We start from the raw sequence: 24,661 nt of genomic DNA on the forward strand, positions 1-24,661 counted from the left end.
AGTGATTATGCAAGTTGATTACCATTTTCAAAAACTCATTTTATCTTTAGAGATTTTCTGTAAGTTAAACTATAAAACTGTACTTTTAATGAGCAGTTACTTCTGAATATATTGGGCAAAAGCATTAAGCCATGCATAAAAATTGCTTCTGATGTAAATAAAAATGGTTTTGGGGTTCATCTTAAAACAATGGCCTGCACATCTAAGATGTCTTACTTGCCAAAAAATAAAATGATGCAATGATTACAGTTAATATTCCACTGTTTCAATTCATTCCACATAGTTTTAAACTGAATGGAATGTATTTGAGAACTTTGATCAGCATCTTGTATAAAGTATTTTTCTTATATAAGGATGAGCAGATAGCTGTTATAAGAAATAACTATATGTAATATAATACATATAATTTATATTTTATAATATAAAAAATCTAAGAAAGCCCTGCATTTGTAGACAAAGGATTCCAATCTCAATGCACTGCTATATGTCTTGGGCAAGCCACCAAGAACCTCTGTGCATTCCAGTCTGATATGGTTTGGTTGTGTCCCCACCCAAATCTTATCTTGAACTGTAGTTCCCATAATCCCCACATGTCATGGGAGGGACCCAGTGGGAGGTAACTGAATCATGGGGGCAGTTATCCCCATGCTGCTGTTCTCATGATAGTGAGTGACTTCTCACAAGATCTGATGGTTTTATACGGGACTTTTCCCTCTTCTGCTTGACATTTCTCCTTGATGCCACCATGTGAAGAAGGATGCATTTGCTTCCCCTTCCATCATGATTGTAAGTTTCCCGAGCCCTCCCCAGCCCTGCAAAACTGAGTTAATTAAACCTCTTTCCTTTATAAATTACTCAGTCTCAGGTATGTCTTTATTAGCAGTGCGAGAACAGACTAATAGAGTAAATCGGCACCACAGAGAGTGGGACGCTGCTGTAAAGATACCCAAAAATGTGAAAGCAACTTTGGATCCAGAACCATTTGGAGGGCTCAGAAGAAGAAAGAAAAATGTGGGTAAGTTTGGAACTCCCTAGGGACTTGTTAAGTGGCTTTGACTAAAATGCTAATAGTGATATGGACAATGAAGTCCAGGCTGAGGTGGTCTCAGAAGGAGATGGGGAACTTGTTGGAAACCAGAGTAAAGGTCACTCTTGCTATGCAAAGAGACTGGCAGCATTTTGCCCCTGCACCAGAGATCTGTGGAACTTTGAACCTGAGAGAGATGATTTAGGGTATCTGGAGAAAGAAATTTCTAAGCAGCAAAGGGTTCAAGATGAAGCAGAGCATAAGAGTTTACAAAATTTGCAGCCTGATGATGCAATAGAAAAGAAAAACCCATTTTCTAGGGAGACATTCAAGCCTGCTGCAGAAATTTGCATAAGTAACAAAGAGCCAAATGTTAATCACGAAAACAATGGGAAAAATGTCTCCAGGGCATGTCAGAGACCTTCACAGCAGCCCCTCCTATCACAGGCCTGGAGGCCTAGGAGGGAAAATGGTTTTGTGGGCCAGATCCAGGGCCACCCCACTCTTTGCAGCCTTGGGACATGGTGCCTTGTGTCCCAGCTGCTTCAGCTCCAGCCATGGCTAAAAGGGGCAAATGTACAGCTCAGGTCATTGCTTTAGAGGGTGCAAGCCCCAAGCCTTGGTGGCTTACATGTGGTGTTGAGCCTGTGGGTGCACAGAAGTCAAGAACTGAGGTTTGGGAACCTCCACCTACATTTCAGAGGGTGCATGGAAACACCTGGATGTCCAGGCAGAAGTTTGCTGCAGGGGCAGAGCCCCCATGGAGAACCTCTGCTAGGGCAGTGCAGAAGGGAAATGTGGGGTCAGAGACCCTGCACAGAGTCCCCACTGGGGAGCTGCCTAGTGGAGCTGTGAGAAGAGAGCCACTGTCCTCCAGACCCCAGAATGGTAGACCCACTAACAGCTTGTACCATGTGCCTGGAAAAACCACAGAGACTCAATGACAGCCTGTGAAAGCAGATGGAAGAGGGGGCTATACCCTGCAAAGCCATAGGGTCAGAGTGGCCCAAGGCCATGGAAGCCCACCTCTTGCATTAGCATGACCTGGATGTGAGACCTGGAGTCAAAGGAGATCGTTTTGGAACTTTAAGGTTTAATGATTGCCCTATTGGATTTTAGACTTGGATGGGACTTGTAGCCCCTTTGTTTTGGCCAATTTCTCTCATTTAGAACAGGTGTATTTACCCAATGCCTGTACCCCCATTGTATCTAAGAAGTAACTAACTTGCTTTTGATTTTACAGGTTCATAGGCAGAAGGAACTTGCCTTGTCTCAGATGAGACTTTGGACTTGGACTTTTGGGTTAAAGCTGGAATTAGTTAAGATTTTGGGGGACTGTTGGGAAGGCATGATTGTGTTTTGAATGTGAGGACATGAGATTTGGGAGGGGCTGGGGTAGAATGATATGGTTTGGCTGGGCCCCCACCCAAATCTCATCTTGAATTGTAGTTCCCATAATCCCCACATGTTACTGGAGGGCCCCACCTGCTGCTCTTTTCATGACAGTGAATGGGTTCCCATGAGATCTGATGGTTTTAAAAGGGGCTTTTCCCCCTTTTGCTCAGTACTTCTCCTTCATGCCACCATGTGAATGAGGACATGTTTGCTTCCCCTTTCACCATGATTGTAAATTTCCTGAGGCCTCCCCAGCCATGCTGAACTGTGTGTCAATTAAACATCTTTCCTTTATAAATTAGCCAGTCTCAGGTATGTCTTTATTAGCAGCATGAGAATCAACCAATACACAGTCTCATTATCTATCAAGTAGGGGAAATGCCTCCTCCAAAGAAATGTGAGGATTAAAACACATAATATAGGGAAAGGAACCTAGCATGTAGCCCTTCATGTAAGTAACTGAACATTTAACTTGAATCTGAATGTCCATAAGAATATATTTATTATAAATCCCCACCCATGCCTGCCCCCACAGGATGGTGTTCAGTGTTTGGAATGTCTGGGCATTAATGCTCTAGTGGAGACAGCCCTGGGTGGAGAGTCGGCAAAGTCTAATCCTGACTTGGACATTCGTCTCTTTCACCTTCATTTTCTTCTGCAGAATTAGTGAACTGACCAATACAATTTCTAGAATCCCTTCCCACTCTAAACATATTTATGAAATGCATTGCTGTTGTAATCAGTACTCAGAAATGACCAGTGGTAGAGTGAGTTCCCCAAACTGCATTGAAAAACAAAGAACTCTACCTCTTTCCCAGTATTCCATAAAGCCGAACTCGTTAGTGTCAGACTGTGAGTAGGGCAGGCCTGGAAGACCCCAAGTTCTGGGAACGGAGGATGGATAGTAAGCTGAGGGTCATGCTGAGCCCTTGACCTGAGGATGAAATTGTTTATGAGCTTCTCTGGGCCTCAAACTGTCCAGAGTTGCCAGAACTGCTCCCTGATGGAGATTTGTTTCTTTGTTTGTTTGTTTGTTTGCTGGGAGTGGGAGAGATCTGTGCATTAGGAGACAAACTGAGCCAATAAAACACCCAGTTTGCACTCCTTTCTAAACCTCATTACTAAACCTCACTGCCCAAATCCTAATCCCTGGGAAATTAACAAGGCTTGGGTTATGGAAACCAAGTCTCCTGGCAGTGGTTGCTAAGCAACAAGTGATCTACAGTCTTTTAGCCCTGCTTTGGCTCATCAAGCACAGGGGGTCCCACCCCCAGCCCACTCAGATTTCTCATTTATACTGAGCTCATTAAAAAACCAGCAATATAAGTGCTCTAGGTCAACCCACATGAGCTAGTTCCTTAACAAACAAGTTGACTGGGATAGTATTACAACCCACGATGATTGACGGGGAGGCTGTATTTCTCTGCATGATGTATTAAATGTGCCTGAGGGGTGCCAGGTCCTAGGAGAAGGAAACTGACCAAATACCAAAGACCTTTCTCAAACCTGTGCTGTTGCTTATAATCTGGACGGCCTTGCATAATTATTTTTTCAACTTTCTGGCCTCAGTTTCCTCCTCAGTGGAGTGAGGCAATTGGACTAATGACATCTAGGGCCACTTATTCCCAGTGGCTCAAGTGCCCCAGCAAGCTCTCTGCTTCTCCCAAAGGAGCTCAGCAGACCACAGGAGTTAGCATAAGGCATAACTTACTGGAGCGGAGGGGCAGCATTCATGGCCTAGGCTGAGCCAGAGAACAAAGCTTCCCAATTCACAGGCTTTCTTGGGAGGGAGGTACAGGAGGCTGGGCCTTACATGAAGAGACCAGGGATTTGAGCCAGCAGAGTGTCCTGGGGAGCTGAGACCTCAGATCACGGCTGGAATGGAGCTTCTGGGATGCTATCACCCAGCTAATGACAGTAGCAAGACATTAGTCTGGAATGCAAGGAGAGGCTGCAAGTAACCATCCAGGGGGGATCCTGGGGCTCAGGTTGTGTAAGAAGATAACACAGATGGAAAGCCATCTGGTAGTTCCTCAAAAATTTAAATATGGAATTACCATATAACCCAGTCATTCCACTCTGAAGTATATACCCAAAAGAATTAAAAACCAAGACTCAAACACACACTTGTACAAGCACTTTCATAGCAGCACTATTCACAATAGCCAAAGGGTGGAAACAATTCAAATGTCCATCAATAGATGAATGGATAAACAAAATGTGATATATATGAACAACGGAATAGTATTCAGCCATAAAAAAGCAATGAAGTATGGATAAATACTGCAACGTGGATGAATCTCAAAAACATTATACTAAGTGAAAGATGCCAGACACAAACAGTCACATATTGGATTACTCCATTTCTATGAAATATCAAGAATAAGTAAATCCATGGAGACAGAATGCAGATTGGTGGTTGCCAGTGACTGGGAGGAGGGAGGAAAGGGGAGCAACTGCTTCATGGATACAGTGTTTCCTTTTGGGATGGCAAACATGTTTTGGAACTAGATTATGAACATACAAAATGCCACTAAAAGGTTCCCTTTAAAATGGTTACTTTCATATTATGTGACTTTTACTTCAATAAAATGTTTTAAGACAACACAGATTCCACAGATATACCTGGGATGGTTTATGATACAGAGAATTGGCGATATGGGATGATGAGACACCACAGGACGTTTCAAGACTCTTTATTAACTGTCTACTTCAATATGAACAAACTTCATTGATGTTCCTTTCTAGTCTAATGGACTGTGGTCAGAGGCCTAAGAATAGAATACAAGAACTCTCCAAGGAAGCATGCTTCTTCCCAGGTTTCTCATTAGGAGTTTACACCAGGAGACAAGCAGCCCTTCATCAGGAGAACCCATGAAGGAAGCAGGTGTACAGGTGAGCCCTAACAGGAAATAAAGACTCCCTTTTCTAGGAAAGAAGACCTGCCTCCAACTGAGGAAGGAGTTTTCAAGGCATGCATGTAGAAGTAGAAGAGCAGGGCTGGGCACATTGGTTCACGCCTGTAATCCTAACACTTTGGGAGGCCAAGGCAGGGGGACTGCTTGGGACCAGGAGTTCAAGACCAGCAACATAGAGGCCTGGGCAACCTAGAAGGACCCCCGTATCTACAAAAATAAAAAATAAATTAGCCAAGTATGGTGGCATGTGCCTGGAGTCCCAGTTACTCGGGAGACTGAGGTGGGAGGAACACTTGAGCCCAGGAGTTCGAGGCTGCGGTGGGCTGTGATTGCACTCCTGCCACTTGCACTCCAGCCTGGGTGACAGAGCGAGACTCTGTGCCGCTAAAAGAAAACAATAAAAGAAAAAAAAAAGTGGAAGGGCAAAGTGAGGCAAGGAGATCAACTGAATGGCCTCTGTCAACAGCCTTGTACCCTGCTGGTCTCCATTTCCCGGACAACATTTGCAAGTCAATCATTTTTCCAAATATACAGGAGAAAGAAGAAAACAATCAAGCATACTCACATACTACCGGGAAAGATCTATGTTAGGAGAAAAAGCTCTTGACTTCGCCTAAATTCCCACAGGCTCTACTTGCATTTATGTGCTCTTCTAAGCATATAAAACATCTGTAGGGTCCGTGGAAAGCAAGGGAAGCAAGAAAAACCTTGCATAAAATCGACTTGTGATTTTTAAAAAGGTGTCAGCATCGGTTTTTGGCATCACGCTGTTAAGTTTGAACATAATGATAACAATTTATTTTCCTTAGGAGACAAAAAGAAAGGTGACTTCCCCTTTAGTCAGTGTGCAGCTCCAAAATTTCCACCCTCCCACATCCTACTCTCCCTTGGTAAAATAAAAAAATAATAATAATATGGAATTTACTTCTCTCCAGCTAAAGGTTTATTTGGGGCCTCATAGAAATGCTAATATTCGTTCTCATTTCTCTGTTTTTCCTATTATCTCTCTCATTATGAGGCTTTTCTACAGAAATAAAAGAATTCCCTTTTGCACAACCAAAAAAACCAATGGCCAATTTTAAAGAGTAAAAATGAAGATAGAGGGTCACAAAAACCCCTCATCAGGAGAAATAAGGCTGTTCTCAAGGGGAAAGGAGCTAAAAATACAATATGGAGAGTAAAGCATAAGGGAAATTTGCATTTTGCTGAATATTAGTGCAAGCCTTTCTGCCCAAGCCTGGATGAAGAACATTGTTTGAAATCAGACCATTACACCATCAAGAACTTTTAAGAAATACTCTATTATCCAATAATGCCATTAAAATTAACTTGGTGATTTTAACAAAATACTAAGGAACACACGACAATTATTTAAAGTGTGCTGAGTAGTTCTTAAAAAAAAAGAAAGAATCTTGATAAAATGGTTGCAGTGTTCCAGCCTCAATAAAAAGTCAAGACAAATTAAAAATATTTAAATATGATTTAGAAAATCTATGCCAACCCTTCTTAAAATAGGCATAAATTGAAGTTAAATTTAATTGTACTTTTTTTGTTGTTTTTTTGAGACAAGCTCTTGCTCTGTCGCCTAGGCTGCAGTGCAATGGCTGGATTTCAGCTCACTGCAACCTCCTCCTCCTGGGTTCAAGCGATTCTCCCACCTCAGCCTCCCAGGTAGCTGGGACTATAGGCGTGCACTGCCATACTGGCTAATTTTTGTATTTTTAGTAGAGATGGGGTTTTGCCTTGTTGCCCAGGCTGGTCTCGAACTCCTAGGCTCAAGCGATCCACCCACCCCACCTTCCCAAAGTGCTTGGGATTACAAGCATGAGTCACCACGTCCAGCTTTAATTGTACATTCTAAAGAAATAATAGAATCAACCTTATCAAAACAAATCTTGGACAAAATAGAATTTTTCAAAAGCAAATTCTTGGCTTGAATCTGCTAATTCTCAACATATTATACAGTATGGTAACAGTATAAAGCATAGACTTCTAATTAAAATTGATCAGCTTCCCCATTAATGAATCTGGCTAAATAAGAACCAAAAATTATAAGCTTCTAAAGAGCAAAACAATGAGCATAAGCGAAGTCAAATGAAAAATGATACATAGGGAAAAAGAGATTTACAACACAAAGGACAAAGGGCGAATTTAATTTCCTTCATTAACAACAAGCCATTATGAATCAATGTGGGGAAAATGTACAACCCAAAAGAAAATTAGACAAAAATAGGAACAGGCAATTCATAAAAAAAAAAAAAAAAAAAAAAAAATCTTCCCTCATTCATAATTTTTTAAATGCAAAGAAAACCAATTAAATATCACGTTTTACCTATCAGTTAACACACAAAAAAATGGGGGCTAGTAGGCATTCTCATATGCTGTCAGTAAATTTGCAAAATTCTCCAACCTTTTTAGCAGTATTTATTAGAATGCTTAATGTATATACATTTATGTCAATATATGTGTGTGCGTGTGTGTGTGTGTGTGTGTGTGTGTGTGTATAGGGGTCAGTGCAACATTTTTTTTTTTTTTTTTTTTTGGAGACAGCATCTCACTCTGTCATCCAGGCTGGAGTGCAGTGGTGTGATCTCGGCTCACTGCAACCTCTGCCTCCCAGGTTCAAGCAATTCTCCCGCCTCAGCTTCCCAAGTAGCTGGGTTTATAGGTGTGTGCTACCACACTCAGCTAATTTTTTGTGACATTATTTAAAAACTGGAAATAATGTGCTTTAGTAAGGACTGAATATGTAAACAGTCACAAAATGGAATACTAGTCAACCATCGAAAATAATGGGTTTGCTTTCTGTTTTAAGATATGGTGGCCAGGCATGGTGGCTCATGCCTGTAATCCCAGCACTTTGGGAGGCCGAGGTGGGCAGATCATGAGGTCAGGAGATCGAGACTATCCTGGCTAACACGGTGAAACCCCATCTCTACTAAAAATACAAAAAAAAAAAAAATAGCCGGGTATGGTGGCACACGCCTGTAGTCCCAGCTACTCGGGAGGCTGAGGCAGGAGAATCGCTTGAACCCAGGAGCCACTGCACTCCAGCCTGGGTGACAGAGCGAGACTCTGTCTCAAAAAAAAAAAAAAAAGACATGGTAAGATGCTCAAAATAGATTAAGGAAAACATTGCAGAACATTACGTATAGGTTGAGTTAGCTTTTATATAAAATAGTTTGCATGCATATAAAAGTATTTACATAGGCTTCACATATGCTTATACATACCAAGAAGAAAATGCAAAACTACACAGCAAAATGGAAACAGTGATTAGTGCAGAGGGATGATATTGGCAGGAGAGGCCGAGGAAAGGGAAGGGAAGGTTACCAACCAGTCTTTTACACATTTCCATGCGTTTATAATGCCTTAGCAGTTGGATGGTTACCCTTAAAAGGACCCATGAAGATGCAAAACTATGAGCTGATTTCATATTTTAAAGCAAGTTAGCAAAATTTACCTTCTACAATTATTTGACAAGAATTTAAAGTGCAATTGACAAATCTTTCAGAAAAAAGCTGGGAATTGGGCCTTTGGGGTAAGGTTGCCATATTTAGCTAATTAAACATACAAGTTTCCCAGTTAAATTTGAATTTCAGATAAATGATGTACAATATTTGGGATACACTTATACAAAAAAATGTTCATTGTTTATCTGAAATTCCAATTTAACTGTGCATCTGTATTTTGCCTGGGCATCCTACTTTGGGGTACTTCAAGGTCCCAGGCTGGCTCCTGGTCTATGTCTTAGTCCATGCACAGAAGTCCCATGTATTCAACCAGCTGCTTCTTCCTCCATTCCAGTGGTTCTTTTACAGGTAGGTGAGGTCTTAAAGAATCTTTTGAAACTTTTGAGCCATTCCCCAGGAGAATATCTACATACAAAATTTGGCATCTCCAGGGTATGTGGGTCCCACGTGAGCCCCACCCCACAATGGTCGGACCCAAGGACTCCTCCCACAGTCCATGGCACTGTGCAGATGGCCAGCTACGAGGAAGTGAGCATGTTGGACTTTGAGGAGTTCAACCAGACTATGAAACAGCAAAATCACAAGACCTTTTTTGCCTTCTTTGCCAGTTCCAAGGACATCGGAGGTAACAGATATAGCCCCAATGGCATGCGGCCCAAACCAGTTGTAGGGAAGGGCTGAGGCATGTTCGGGAAGAATGTGCATTCATCTACTGCCAAGTAGGAGAAAAGCCTTATTGGAAAGATCCAAATAATGTCTTCAGGAAAAATTTGAAAGGAGCTGCAGTGCTTAACCATGGAACCCAGGAAAAACTGATAGAATCTGAGTGTCTTCAGGCCAGCATAATGGAAATGTTCTCTGAAGATTAAGATTTGATGATGGCAGTCATGCCTTGATTTCCTGCTCTGTTCTGGTAAACTGCATACTTGGTTTGAATTCATGTTAGCAATAAATAAATAAATGATGATGGGCTGGGCACAGTGGCTCCCGCCTGTAATCCCAGCACTTTGGGAGGTCAAGGCGGGAGGATCACTTGAGCCCAGGAGGTCGAGAACAGCCTGGGCAACATGGTGAAACCTTGCCTCTACAAAAATATTTAAAAATTAGCCAAGCGTGGTGGTGCATGCCTATAGTCCCAGCTACTCGAGAGGCTGAGGCAGGAGGATCACTTGAGCCATAGAGGTTAAGGCTGCAGTAAGCCATGATCACATTACTGCACTTCAGGCTGGGCAACAGAGTAAGACCCTGTCACCAAAAATAATAATGATGATGATGATTTTAAAAAAAGAGTATGTGAGTGTCCACACACTCTTGAAACCATCCACAGATCCCAGGTTAAGAATCCTGGTTCTGGCCGGGCGCGGTGGCTCACACCTGTAATCCCAGCATTTTGGGAGGCTGAGGCAGGCGGATCACGAGGTCAGGAGATCGAGACCACCCTGGCTAACATGGTGAAACCCCATCTCTACTAAAAACACAAAAAATTAGCCGGGCGTGGTGGCGGGCGCCTGTAGTCCCAGCTACTCGGGAGGCTGAGGCAGGAGAATGGTGTGAACCCGGGAGGTAGAGCTTGCAGTGAGCTGAGACCGTGCCACTGCACTCCAGCCTGGGGGACACAGCGAGCCTCCGCCTCAAAAAAAAAAAAAAAAAAAAAAAAAAAAAAGAATCCTGGTTCTACCTCAGTGTAAAATTCTACCCTGTTTTGGAGGATTCTTGTCATCTCAATATGTGCCTGGGAGAACTGCATTTCTCTAGCTCCTCACCTATGGTATTCTAAAAAGCAAGTTCTAAAGGCTCTAGAGTAACCAAAATAATTTTGCAGGTGGTGGGGAGAAGGGGGGAGAACATATTTACAGGACTCAACCTGATTTTAGGACTTACTATAACTACAGTAGTCTCAAGATAGTGTAGAATTGGCAAAAAGAGACATAAATGCAATAAAATAAAGAGTCCAGAAATAGACCCACACATGCTTGGTCAAATGATTTTAAACAAAGGTACCAAAATAATTCAGTGGAGATACACAGTCTTTTCAACAAATGTTTCTGAAACTATTAGACATTTGTAAGCAAAAAAAAAGAACGAAAACTACCCATACATTGCACCACATAGAAAGAGACGATCTTAAAATAGGTCAAAGACCTTCATGTCAAACCTTAAATGATACATGAGAAAACAAGAGGGGATTTTTGTGGCCTTGGGTTAGGCAAAGATCTCTCAGATAGGACACAAAAAGTACAAACCATAAAAGAAAAAATGGACCAATCAGACTTCATCGGTCTTTAAAACCTGTCCTTTGAAAGACCTTGTTAAGAAAAGGAAGGGCTGGGCATGGTGGCTGATGCATGTAGTCCTAGCACTTTGAGAGGCCAAGGTGGGCAGATTGCTTGAGCCCAGGAATTTGAGACCAGCCTGGGCAACATGGTGAAACCCCACTTCTATTAAAAATAAGAATTACTTCAGTGTGGTGGCACATGCCTGTAGTCCCAGCTACTCAGGAGGCTGAGGTGGGAGGATTGCTTGAGCCTGGGAGGCGGAGGTTGCAAGGAGCCGAGATCACGAGTTTGCACCACTGCATTCCAGCCTGGGTGACAGAGTGAGACCCTGTCTCAAAAAAAAATGAAGAAAGAAAAGAGAAAGAGAGAAAAAGAAAAAAAAAAAAAAAGAAAGGGAAAGGAGAAGCCACAGATTGGGAGAAAATATTTGCAAATCGCATATCAAGTAAGGGATTTGAATTTGAATCAGAAATATGGAAAAACAACCTCAGAACTCATTTGAATAGACATTTCATCAAAGAAGAGGCATGGATAGCAAATAGCATATGAAAAGATGTTCAACATCATTAATCATTATAAAAATGCAAATTAAAACCAAAATGTGATACCACTGCACGCTTATTAGAATAGCTAAAACCTAAATCACCAATGATATACCAAGAACTGACAAGGATGCAAGCAACTGGAAGCCTCATTTATTGCTGATGGGAATGCAATGGTACACCTCTTCTGGAAAACACTTTGGCAGCATCTTCTAAAGTTTAACACGCACTTACCACACGACCCAGCAATCCCAGGAAATCCTAGTTATTTACTCAAGAGAAATGAAAACATGTCCACTTAAAGACCTGTATGTGAACACTTACAGAAGCTTTATTCATAATCACCAGACACTGGAAACAAACTAAATGTCATCAGTTAGTGAAAGGACAAATTGTCATCTAGCCATACAATGGATACTATTCAGCAATAATAAGAAACAAACAATTGATACATGAAACCACATGGATGTATCTCAAAAGCATTATGTTCAGTGGAAAATGCACATGTATGACGTTCTAGAAAAATGCAAAACTATAGTGATGGAGATCAGACCAGTGGCTGCCAGGGACTGGGGCCGGGGAGAGGTTTACTACAACGGGGCATGAAGAAATGTATAGGGATGATTGCGGTGGTGTTACACACCTGTGTGTCAAAATGCATAGAAATGAATGCCAAGAAGAGTGAATTTTACTGTATGTAAATTATACCTTAATTTTAAAAATAGTTATAAAATGAAAAGAGTCTGGGAATCCTTTGTAGAAGAAGCAATACAGCTAGTCATTTTGAAGCTAAAGATTTTGGTGTTCTTTTCATTGTTCCCATATTGCATTTTCCCTTTCTAAAGTAATATACCTCGGACATATTTAACTTTTTGTCCTATTCTAATACATTCTATTGTGCTTGAAAATTAACTGCAAGGTTTTGCTCCAAATGACATATTGCAGAAATCTGACTTCAACACGATGGGATACTAGGAGTAATGCTAATTCAGCCGTCCTCCACTCAGCCCCCATCAGCCCATTGCTACAGACTCTGTGCTTCAGTCGTCTCATGGAAAAGAAGGACTAGATACTTTTCTTCTCTTGTGATTTCTTCCACCACAGAATGTCTTCCATAAAGGAGTTTTAATCTGCCTCTGAAACCCAAAATGTAATTACAAATGCTCCTTCACATTAACTACAAGGACCAGATAAGTACCAGTGTTGAAATTCTAAAGGACCTGCTTGCTTTCAGGAACTGTGAGCAAAAGATAGCAGACACGTTTCTATTTCCAAGAGCCTTTCTTTCAAGTACAGTGATTTCATTTCTCAAATCCTGTTTTTCAAAAGCCCCGTGCCTTTTCTTTTCCCTTTAAGAAAGAAATACCTTAACATTACACAAACCCAAAGCCTCCATACAGAAACTAAAACTTCCAGAATGGAACTGCAACCCTCTGGTTCCCTTTTCCCTCTGGTGCTCACTTTGAAAGTCACAAACCATGGAGCAGTCTGAGGCACAGCAGTACAGTAAGAGTAATGACCCCATACTCAAAGCCACCATGCCTGGGCTCAGATCCCCAACTCTGTCACCAAGCTATAGGACCCCAGGTAGGTTTCCTTAGCCACAAGATGGGGACTCATATTCACTTTTATCAAAATAGCAGTTTGTGTTTATAGAGGGCCAGTTCTGTGCCAGAGACCTTATTATTCACTTTGATCTTTCCAACCATCCTGTCAATGATTGAGGAAATGGGGTTTAGGAAAGCTAATAAGCCTGTAGTAACTCAGTCAAGATGCTCACCCACACCCAAAACCCCTCCAGTTAGCATTTCTTTTCCCTGCCTCACACACTTCCCTGGAAATAAACTCTAACTATGGTGTCCAGACATGTTGGCCAAGGGCTGATATAAAAGAAAAAGTTCAGATCTATCCAGGAAGACTCTAGAGATTTAAGCAATTTGAAGACAATGACTGTACTCTTTCTGTCAGTCCCAGGGCCCTACCTAGAGCCTAGGTAGAGGTAGCCATCAAGAGGGATGGAAGAGAACAAGAGGAAAAGGGAAAAGGGAGAGGAGCCTTGGGCTAAGTCCAATAAATAAAAATGAAAAAATAAACTCCACCAATGTTTACGGAAATATTTAGGAAAGGGTCAGCCAACTTCTTCCTTTATCAAGGGCCATATAATAAGTATTTTTGGGCCGGGCACAGTGGCTCATGCCTGTAATTCCAACACACTGGGAGGCCGAGATGGGTGGATCACTTGAGCACAGGGGTTCAAGACTAGCCTGACCAACATAGCAAAACCTCATCTCTAGTAAAAATACAAAAAAAAAAAATTAGCCGAATGTGGTGGCGCACACCTATAACTTCAGCTCCTCAGGTGGCTGAGGCACAAGAATCACTTGAACATGAGAGGCGGAGGCAGCAGTGAGCCGAGATCACACCACTGCACTATAGCCTGGGTGACAGAGCAAGACTCCATCTCAACAAATAAAGAAATATTTTCTGCACTACAGCCTGGGTGACAGAGCGAGACTCCATCTCAACAAATAAAGAAATATTTTCAGCTTTGTTAGCCTTGCTGTCTCTTGCAACTCCTCCCCTCTGCCACTGGAACATGTAAGCAGCCACAGACAACACTTAGGCAAACGTATGTGGCTGTGCTCAAAACAACCTTATCCTTGGACACTGAAATCTGGATTTCATATAACTTTCATGCAATGTGAGTTTTTTTAATGTAGAGGCAAGGTTTCAGTATGTTGCCCAGGCTATTCTTGAATTCCTGGGCTCAAGCAATCCTCCCACCTTGGCCTCCCAAAGGGCTGGGATTACAGGTGTAAGCCGCCACACCCGGCCCAGATATTAGTTTGGTTTTGATTTTTTTTCGACCACTTAAAAATGTTAAAACCATTCTTAGTTGGTAGAAAGAATGGGGATGAGAACTGTGCTTTGGCCACCCTTGATTTAGTTCATCAGAAAAGGTGGTTTTTTTGTTTTGTGGTTTTTTTCCCCCGAGACAGAGTCTCGCTTCAGCCCAGGCTGGAGTGCAGTGACGCGATCTCAGCTCACTGCAACCTCTGCCTTCAGGATTCAAGTGATTCTCCTGCCTCAGCCTCCCGAGTAGCTGAGACTACAGGCATGTGCCACCATGGCTGGCTAATTTTTTTTTTTTTTTTTTTTTTTTGTATTTTCAGTAGAGATGCGGTTTCACCATGTTGGCCAGGCTGGCCTCGAACTCTTGACCTCAGGTGATCCATCTGCCTCAGTCTCCTAAAGTGCTGGGATTATAGGCGTGAACCACAGCACCTGGCCACAGAAAAGTATTGTTAAAAGAAAGCTTTATTAGAAATATTAAAAGCTAGAGCTACTGCAAAGGATTTATTGAAAAATATTCTGCACTTCCCAGAACAGACCTGGCACAAGGGAAATGATTAAACAGATTAAATGTCTTCATATGCTTTCCTTCTCCTAAACACAATCCCTCCTCATATGCCCTGGATCTACTCCACAAGGCCCAGTGCCCTCCTGGTGCCCACAGCTGCACCCCACTAAACCTGTCATTTATTCAACAGTATTACGTAGGGCCTACTGTATGTAGCCCCAGTGCTGGGTTCCCATGCAACTGGGGGAGAAGAGAGCAGAGATTCTGAGAGCTCTTCCTCTTAAAGACAACTGCTCTAAGATGCACATCATGATTATTGACTGAAGGTAGGTTAGTGTGTTCAAATAAAACATGAGGAGTGATTCCCTAATAGTCTAGACTGCCAGCTCATGCTCTCTTCACTGTTTTCTTATTGTTCTTTGCACTCACTGGGTGAGAAGAACAGAGGAGGAATTAACAGAAGTGAGCACCTTTTATCCGGTGTCTCTCTGATGGGCCAGGCACTGGGCTAGACACTTCTAAGCCATAGCAACTTTCAAGGTTGGCATCAGGATCCCATTTTCACAGATGATAAAACCAAGCCTCAGAGAAAGGAGTCACTTACCCAAGGACACCCAGAGCCAGATTCTAACCCAGGCCTGACTCCCACGTTTGGACTCTTTCCATTCTAAGTTCACTTTGAGATGCAAAATCTATACCATTTGAGGAGGGTGTGGACCAGGAGTTTCCAGGCTGTGAGCCTGGCTGCCCTTCAGGCAGGAGTGACCAAAGCAGGTGCAACTGTCGTTTTTCTCTGCCACATGCTATACACTGAGCAGGCTATGAAGGAAGATGATAAGAGTCTAGCAGGAGCTCCTCAACCCTAGTCATACAGTAGAATCACCTGGGGAGCACTTAAAAAGTACCAGTGCCAGGCCCCACCCTAGGCCAATTAAATCAGAATCTGGGGGACAGGGGAACCGTAGGACCCACTCATTTTTGTTCAAGCTGCCAGGTCAGTCTAATACACTGCCAGGGCTGAGCACTAATGTGGGGAAGCAGAGGAAGGGGTAAATATAAAGAAATTCTGTCTGCAAACCTTTGCCACATTGTCGGGTTTTCTGTTTGGTGGGGGCAGGATTCTGCAGTCACTGCCTCTGGGTTAAGCAGCTCTGACCACAGCTGCCTACTGAATTGATAAGGATATCTAAAAATACAACCCTGGCATTCAGCTTTCTGACTCAAATACCCTTCAAATTCAGACTAGGTTTTCTTTCTTGTTTGATGCTTATCAAATGAGAGCATAAACAAAACCATTTTTGATGGTACCATGTCACATGAGAAGCTTAAGCAAAGAAGCTAAAGACAGGAACACGTTTTTGTGAGGTGGCCACGCTGAGAAGAGTGATGCCTCCTAAGAATGCAGCAAGAATGCAGTGCACGAAACAGGCAAATCATTCTGCTTTAATAACACCAAGAAAACATCAAGTTTCCTGCTTTTCTTAACATTCTTACAAAAATTTCGACAAGTTTTTGTTCTTTCATTTCAAAAGAAAACTTCAAGTCACTGAGAATTTTCTAAGAAATCATTTATTTCAGAATAAAAAGTACACATTTATAAAAAGTTTAATACAATTAAATTTTCATTTTCAAAACATGTCATAACATAATTCATCCTAGTAGAGAGAAAAAGCTGTGTCTGTTCATTGAAGGAAGACAATCAAACACACTGAATAAACTAATATAATCATTTTATATGGGGAAAAATACAATCCTTTTCTTAGTATATCTTTTATTTGTGCAACGTGTTACCTTTTTTCAAAATGTTTTAAACTTCATTCTTGTATACTTCTTTACACTTTTAAGAAGAACTTTACTATGTTCTTATTTGTGAGTTACATCATTTCTATAAAGAAAATAAGATAAGCATTGTTAGTCCATGTTAGAGATATGAACATTGAGGTTCAAGGATGTTCAATAATTATCCCAAAGTCACAAGAAGTTCATAGAAAAGCCAGAGAAAGAAGCAATGTCTCTTTACATCTCAGCTACTATTCAACATTTTGTACATACTACAATGTGAGTTTGTGTGTGTCTGTCTGTGTGTGTGTGTTTGTGTGTAAAGTCCAGTAACAAAGACTGATGTAGTACAAAGAACTAGAATTCTTTGTTAGCAAACCTCAGTCAAAAATAGGTTCCTCTGAAGCAGACCATTGTTTCAAGTTAGCATGGTTAATCAGAAGAAAGGATTATAAAATCAGTTTAATAAGTAAAATTAACTTGCATGAAAAGCAGCCACACGTGTCCCCTTTTTACTCCAAGTGCAGAAATTAACACATTGTTATTATAATCCTGAAGGATAGGATCCTTAGGGAACATGTAACGAAAAAACAAACAGGTATCTGACTGCTTAAATATTAGGCAAATAATTATTTTATGAAAATAAAATAAGCTTTACAAACAAAGTAATACAAATGTAAATAGCCCCTTCTTTGACGGACAGCCCAATAGAAGGAGTTTCTGTATCACTCACCACAAAAGAAAAATTGCCCTAGCCACTGCCACCTCTGATACCTGCCTGCTTCCCCAAATGAACCAAAACAAGCAACAGCGGCCTCAATTTCTAATCAGTTGAAGTTTTTTCAAACCTATCAGAAACATTTTTTTAATGTAGTGTCCATTTGCTTGCCATCATGGTAAAAATAACTTCAGCTAGGACCCAGAATTCTAACTCTAAGGTGAAGGTTCCTGGTTAGCATGTGGCATAAGGAGAATCTGTGTCTTTGTCACCTCTGTGCCTTTTTATTCCAGCTGAGCACACTCATACAAGCTCATTTAGAGCAAGACTGGACTCAGAAATTTCTTTATCCCCTTTTTAATGATAAAACTCAAGGAGGTTATAGCTCTTGCTCCCTATTGTAACTATGACAGGTCCAGGGCTGGATTTTCATCTAGGCACTCTTTAGATTCTATAGCCCTGTATCAAGCCAGCCTGGCTGGCTCAAATTCCAGTTCCAGTTCTCACACTTACTAGCAGTGTGACATTGGGACAGTCACTTCACTTTTCTGCACTTCATCTATAAAATGGGAGTAGGGACAGCACCCAGCTCATAGGACATTGCAAGGATCAGCAAGTTATGTCTGCAAAGTCCTTGGAACAGTGCAGGCACGTGGCAAGTGCTTAAAAGGAGGGTAAGCTACCATCATCATCATCATTACGTATCTACAAATTAGATTTTCATATACAGTTTTAAAATCAGCTGAATTTCTCATGATTTAAGATGTTTGCATGTGTTAGAGGACTTTCAGGGCAGTATCAAAATGTGACCTTGGATTAGTCACTCAATCAAAATGAGCTTCATTTTCTGCATTTGACTAAAAGAGATGATGATTACCTCGATCTAGTTAAGGTAATGAGCATTTGAAATATGTGCAGAAAGTTTACAAAGAAAGAAATGTCACAGGTGCGCAGTGATTTACAGCACTTAGTTAATTTAATCCTTCCCAGAACCTTAGTGTGAACATCCCACAGAGACATGATGGACACCCACCCAAAATTTGGTTTGGACCCTGAGACTGAAAATGGCATGCATACACACACACACGCATGCGTGCACGTGCACACGCGCACACACACACACACACACACACACAGAGGATATAAAAAGGTTTAGTGCTGACATAATGGGGCTCTCTGGGGAGAGCAGGCAGCTCCCAAATGGGTTTAAATGGCTTCTGAGAACAGGGAAAGGAGACTGGCTTGTGGGTTTTGCTGCATTTTGGGGTTGGGGCTGGAGTAGCACAGGGCAGGAGTTTGCATGGTTTGAACCTCCCACCAGTACCAAAGGAGGGAACCCCTGGGCTTTCTTATCAGCTTGTTTTGATGTGGAGGAAAAGAGGAAGGGGAGAGGTGAGGCTTTAAAGCTGTCAGCAGCAATCAGACATCAAGGAATGGAATCACTATCTTCATGAGGAATCCCATGAGGTAGGTCCCATAGATCCCATCGTTGAAGATGAGGAAATAAGACCCAGTAGTTTTAACTTCAGCTTGACTTCAAACCCACACGACCTACAATTCCCAAATCCTAGGAGTTTCCATGACTCAGGTAACAAAAGAAGCATGTCCTGGACCCGACTGACTTACGCAAACTCAATCAGCCAACCACAGAAAAGCTAAAGACGTCCTTTTTTTAAAAAGCCTAAAGACAGCCATTTTAATCCTAATTCGTAGTTTATGATTTTCTCAAAATTTCTCCACACACAGAAAGAAACTTCAAGGTTAGGTTCTAATGTTACCATTGCTAACACTATTGTCTTTGGAGAAGGAGGAGTGACGCTCTGTTTAAAAGATCCTCTTCACATCCAGGTAAAATTCCATTTCCAATTTATCCAGTGAGCACGAGGTTCTATTTCAGCAACCACATAGTCTGCAGTGGCTAAGATCCAATTTCCTTATCTGTAATTGAATATGTGTAGTTTCTCTCTCCCTCTCTCCCCTCCCCTCCCCACCACCCCAGGTTTAACTTCTCTTCTGAAATTGTCTTTTGTGTTCTTTGCCGTTCCCATGAAAAATGAGTCTCAAGTCTTACTGCGAGATCATGAACGATTAAATTAAAATCATCAGGAATCCATTTTTATGGATTATAAGGCCCTGAATCATCTCAGTAAGTTTTTCTGGGTAACCAAGTCCAATCAAGTTCCAAGTTCACTAAGCTTTCCTATGAGGATTACAGTAACTTCAGGACTCTCTCCAACTCACACACCAGGGCGTGCAGTATTGCTTCTGCTCAGGTGGATGGTGTTCACACAGCTAAGCCTACCTCCAATGGGAGCTACAAAAGAAACCTGAATCTGTTTTGATCCAGTTGGTCCTGCAATGTTATGTATTAGTTCATGACTCTTCGGAATGAATTATATTATATATCAAGTCACTACTTAGGACAAATCAAAATATTTATGTTTCTCTGTTAGTCATCTTTAGGCAGCACTAAAGAGCTTTTTCTTGAAGATATCTTATATCTATTTTTAGAGTCACCAAAAACCATCTCAGAGTTGTGTTAAATTCCCAGTGAGTCTTTCTTCTCATGTAAATCGATGGGCACTCTAACCTACCTTCTCCCATCCATTCCCACTAAACCCTAGGTCCAAATCAACTATTTCTTTGAAGGATAAAATTCAGACGTGTGAATATAACAGCAGTTTGATGGACACACTCAGACAATTCATTTCTTCAGGAAAAGTCATATAAATCATCAATCCACAGGGAAAATTAGCGTGAGTCCATTCCTTGGTTTTTGATTTGCAGTTATTTTGACTTTTGCAAAAGCAAGATTTTGTTCTAATGGTTAGAGTGGCTCCAACAGGCATTTCCCCCAAGAAGCTATCATGTCCCAAATCTACTCCTGAGGCTCACATCACACAAATTCTTCCTCCTCCTCATCACCTCCCTTCAAGTAACTAAAGCTTATTGTAACCAGTAAACAAAGAGGAAGAGCACAGTGTTGAAAAGATAGATTCAGATTGCTAATTTGCTATTAAATGAAATAAAAAGATTCTAGATAAATGCAAAAAAATCTGGCTGTCAAGGTCAAGCTTCTCAATCCCATTTACCTCTAAAAAATGTAAAACCTGTCATAATGAAAGGGCAGCCTTTTTCCCCATTGAAAGAACCTATTTGAGCATTCTCAAAGTAACTCTCCAATCATGGTTATCAAATTTATATGAAACAAACTCCTCCACCCTAAATGTAAGAAAGATAGTATCTGATCCCAAATATCGTCCATATTCATGTGGTTTAATGTAATCATTTCAGATAACTTCATTATTTGCCCTACCCTGCAATACAGGTTTGGGGATTTTCTACCCGTACACACAGTCCTACCAAATTGCCTACTGAAAATGTTGATGTTAATAGGTTTCACAGAGCTTTAACGGACTTGTAAAAGCCCCAGATATTATTTTCTGCCAAATTCTCCTGAAAACCCCAAATTCACGGGCGGCTGCTGGCTACATCCCATCGTCCCATCCCTCGCACCGCCCCCACGCTTTCTGGCGGCTTCCCGGTGCCCTGCTCACGCCCCGGCTGCCAGCCCCAAGCGTGCGCCCCGTGGAGCGTCCGGCAGGAAGGGCGGCCCTGCCAGCGCCACGTACAATGCCCCCTCGAATGCCTCCGACTGTTCCAACACTGCTCCTAAGCTTAGAGAGGGCTGGTCGCAGGCCGAGGGGAGGCAGCTGCCCTCCTCGTCCTCTGGCTGCTTTGTCACAGCCCTCAAGGGCGGAGGAAGAGAAGGAGCAAGTGCCCCACCACCTGGCACGGGGCCCACCATCACTTGCCTCCCACACCGCACACCCTTTACACACACAGGGTCCAGCCGGACGTGGAGCGTGGACCACCTGGACATTGAACACCTCGCCGGGGACGCTCGGAGCCGGCTCCTCCGCGCTGCCAAGGCGGGCACCGCTCAAGTGGTTCTTGGCTCGGCCCGGCCGGGAGGGGCGCGCCACTCAGTGGCCAACCGGAGCGTCTGGAGCCCCGCGCGAGGAGTGCCGAGCCCCGGAGCGGCACACCCCGAGAGCCCGGCTGGCCCCGCCCGGGAACCAGGGCGGGTAAGGGAATCAGGGTCGGCCCGGGGGTCCGCGTCCACGCGGGCCAAGGGACTGGATCCATCTTCTTCCCAAAGTGGGAAAGCCTGTGTCAGGCGTGCCCATTGTCGGGCAGCATCAGCAGGGCCGGCGGGAAGAGGCTGCTGGTCCCGGACCAGCGCCCCGCACCGCGCCCGCCGCTTCCACTCACCTGGCAGTTGGCGCCGGAGATCCCGGCGGGGCAGGTGCAGCTGTAGCCAGGCTCGCCGGCGGGGGCCGGGTGCTGCGGGTCCGGCTCAGGGCGCGAGGTGCACACACCCCCGTTCCGGCAGGGCTGCGCGGCGCACGGCCCGGGCGCAGACAGGGGCGCGGCGGGCACCGGGTTGGCCAGGGAGCTGCCTCGGGGCCCCGCTCCGAGCAGCAGCAGCAGCAGGGCCAGCGCGGGCAGCAGCTGCGCACCGGGCGCCTGGGCGCGGCGGGGCTGCATGGCCGGCCGGGAGGGCGCGGGAGCCGGAGCCAGGACGCAGTGACGGCGGCGGCGGTGGCAGTGGCGACGAGAGCTGCGAGAGCGACGGTGGCGGCTAGGGCTGCTCCGCCGGGCCGGGCGCCTCCTGCAGCTGCGGGATCCGCGGTTCCCCGGGCAACGGCGGGCGGGGCCTGCGGGGCGGGGCGGGGCGGGGCGAGCGGGGGGCGGGACGCCTGGCGGCCCCGGCTCTGGAGCACCGGGGAGTGGGGCCTCTTTCCCCGCAGGGAGTTGGGATGGGGGTTGCAGGAAGACGATGCGGGACCCCATCCCCCAGGAGTGGGTCGAAGTCACGGGTGTGTCCAGAAGCAGCCCTGGTACAGGGAGCCAGGCGACGCTGGGGAGGAAAGGGGCTGGAGAGGTCCACGAGTGCGGGAAGCGGGGCTTTGAGGGGCCTCCAGAGCCGGGAGCACCGAGTGCGCCCCAAGGCCCGGGCAGGGCAGGGCGCCTCAAGGGAGGGGCGGCGCGCTAGCAGCAGCCACCTTTGGCCTCTTGGCGCAGAATCTGCGAGACCGCCGCGGGGCCCGGCCTTGCCTCATCCCCCGGGACTGCTCCCCTTCCCACAGCGCTTCTCCCGGCACCCCGAGCCCTCCCGCCCGGCCACGGAACCCTGCGCCCGACGCTCGCTCAGCAGCCGGGTTCGCCTGGAAGTGACCTCGTGTCCGCCAGGCGGACCCGGGGCCCTTGTCCTTGGTGCTGACCCAGCTGTCTCATTCTCGCCGGCCCTTTCCAGAGCGCGGGGCCTGCCGCACCACTAAGGAATGTCTGGCAGCGCCGTGTGAGGGCGGGAAGAGGCCTTGGTGTCAGGCTGTCCACCCCTGTCGTTGAACCTAGGGGGAAACTGAGGCCCAGAAAGTCTGGATTCGAATCCAGTGGGTCAATTGACTCCCAGCCCAGAACGCCCGAAAGAACAGTTCAAAAGCCCAGGTTGGCAGAGGCGCTGCTAGCGGCAGGAATCGCAACAGGGGACTCTGTATAAAAGGAGCATTCGCTGTGACCTACTTCGGGGGGGGATGGGGGAGGCTCTTCTACACGTCCTGGCTGGGCTGGCTGGTGCTGCGACCGCCAAGGAGGCTGCACTCCGCTGAATAAAGCGCATCCAGCCTTGTCTCCTCCACCTGACCTTTCACAATCTCTATTACCTGTGGGTTCCCAGGTACCTGTTACCTTCTTTTTAAGGTGGCCAAATGAAAAAAGAAAATGTGATTCCCCTGGATTGACAGTCTGGGCCAATTTTTTTTTTTAGTAAACACAAAAAATAGCTTGTTTTGTTTTTTAAAAAAATTAAAGTAAGGACTCCATGTGAACTTATGCTGTAGGTGTCACAGACGCCAGGGGCTGCTAAAAGTCCTCCAGTGGAAACAGAAGGCAAACTGCATGGCTTCTCCCTGTCCTGTTCAAACGCAGAAGCAAATGTCACACTTTTCTGCTTCAGGAGATACCTAAAATTCATGTGGCCATTGCAGGAAATCACTGAACCCCAGACAGATCTGCAAGCGGAGAATTCAGACCTCCAAGTGGATAGAGTTATTACATTTTTCCTCACACCTGCTGTCTTTCAATCTAAGACCTCTTCCTTTTGAAAATTCTTAATTTTGTGCCACGCCAGCACCCTCTGCTGGTACTAGTGTCGTCATTCAGGTGGTTTCTGTGCCCCTGGAGTTGCATTCTTTCCTGAAACTAACTTCTCTTACCTTAAATCCTGGACTAGTGGATAGTGCTCTTCATTCCCTTCCATCAAGACACACACACAAATGAAGCAAGATGAAGTGTAAAAAGGTTGTGAGTTAATTAAAATCACATTTCAGTTTACTGTACTTTTGCCTGAGCAACCCCTTTGTTTGTATATTTCATATTATTTTGAAATATAGGATAATTAAAAGTGGTTTTATTTTCTGGATGCTGGTTACTGCATGTTTCAGATAATTTTCCTTGCTTAAAGTATTCTCTTAGTCTTTAATCTTTAAAATGCATATTATGGCAGAGACAATACAAGATCCTTTCATTTTTTTCCAGGCTAAAAAGGAAGACTATAATCTTCCAGCACCTTAGCTTATAGGCAGAGCAACATGATTAATGCTGGAGAAAAAGCATATTGATTTGCATGTCCTGGTCCCAAAACATCCATGTACTAAGTGCCATGCAAGCGTTAACTATTATTACTGTTACCATGCTCAGAGAAATGGGTCTTTTCTGTAGATTCCGAAAGCTGATCTGGTACTTCACTGACAGCTTTTCAACCATCTGCAAGATCCCCCAAATACTCAACCAAAAAGTCCAACTAATGTATTACCCTGTCACATTAGCAAAAGTGATTAAAATAATATTACCTCTATGTTTAAATGAAAGCTAAAAATCCAGGCTTTTATTTTATATTATTCCCAACTTACAGAATATCAAATCTTCATCCTGACCCACCTCATTTCCTTTTTTGATAGAGTCCTTATATTGACAAGTCAAAGGCCAAATATACCAATAATGTATCTTGATTTTAGCAAAAAAAAAGTGATACAATTTCTCATGATCACCTTATGGAGAAAATTCAGCTAAGTGGACTCAAAACTGTTTAACAACATACCAGTCAG

General features: G+C 43.9%; 1 protein-coding gene across 2 annotated transcripts in view; it reads right to left on the bottom strand.

The window, feature by feature from the left end:
* The window catches only part of DNER (delta/notch like EGF repeat containing), a 357,056-nt gene extending 334,884 nt beyond the window's left edge, over nt 1-22,172 (bottom strand). The window contains exon 1 of one of the 2 annotated variants that reach the window (XM_516135.6): nt 21,765-22,172. In XM_516135.6, the coding sequence (XP_516135.3) occupies nt 21,765-22,040 (276 nt within the window). In that variant the 5' untranslated portion in view covers nt 22,041-22,172. The remainder of the gene's footprint in view (nt 1-21,764) is intronic. The other variant, XM_009444488.3, reaches the window with a different exon arrangement.
* Between the last annotated feature and the right edge of the window lie 2,489 nt (nt 22,173-24,661).

Source organism: Pan troglodytes, chromosome 13, assembly GCF_028858775.2.
Source record: "Pan troglodytes isolate AG18354 chromosome 13, NHGRI_mPanTro3-v2.0_pri, whole genome shotgun sequence".
NCBI lineage: Eukaryota > Metazoa > Chordata > Mammalia > Primates > Hominidae > Pan > Pan troglodytes.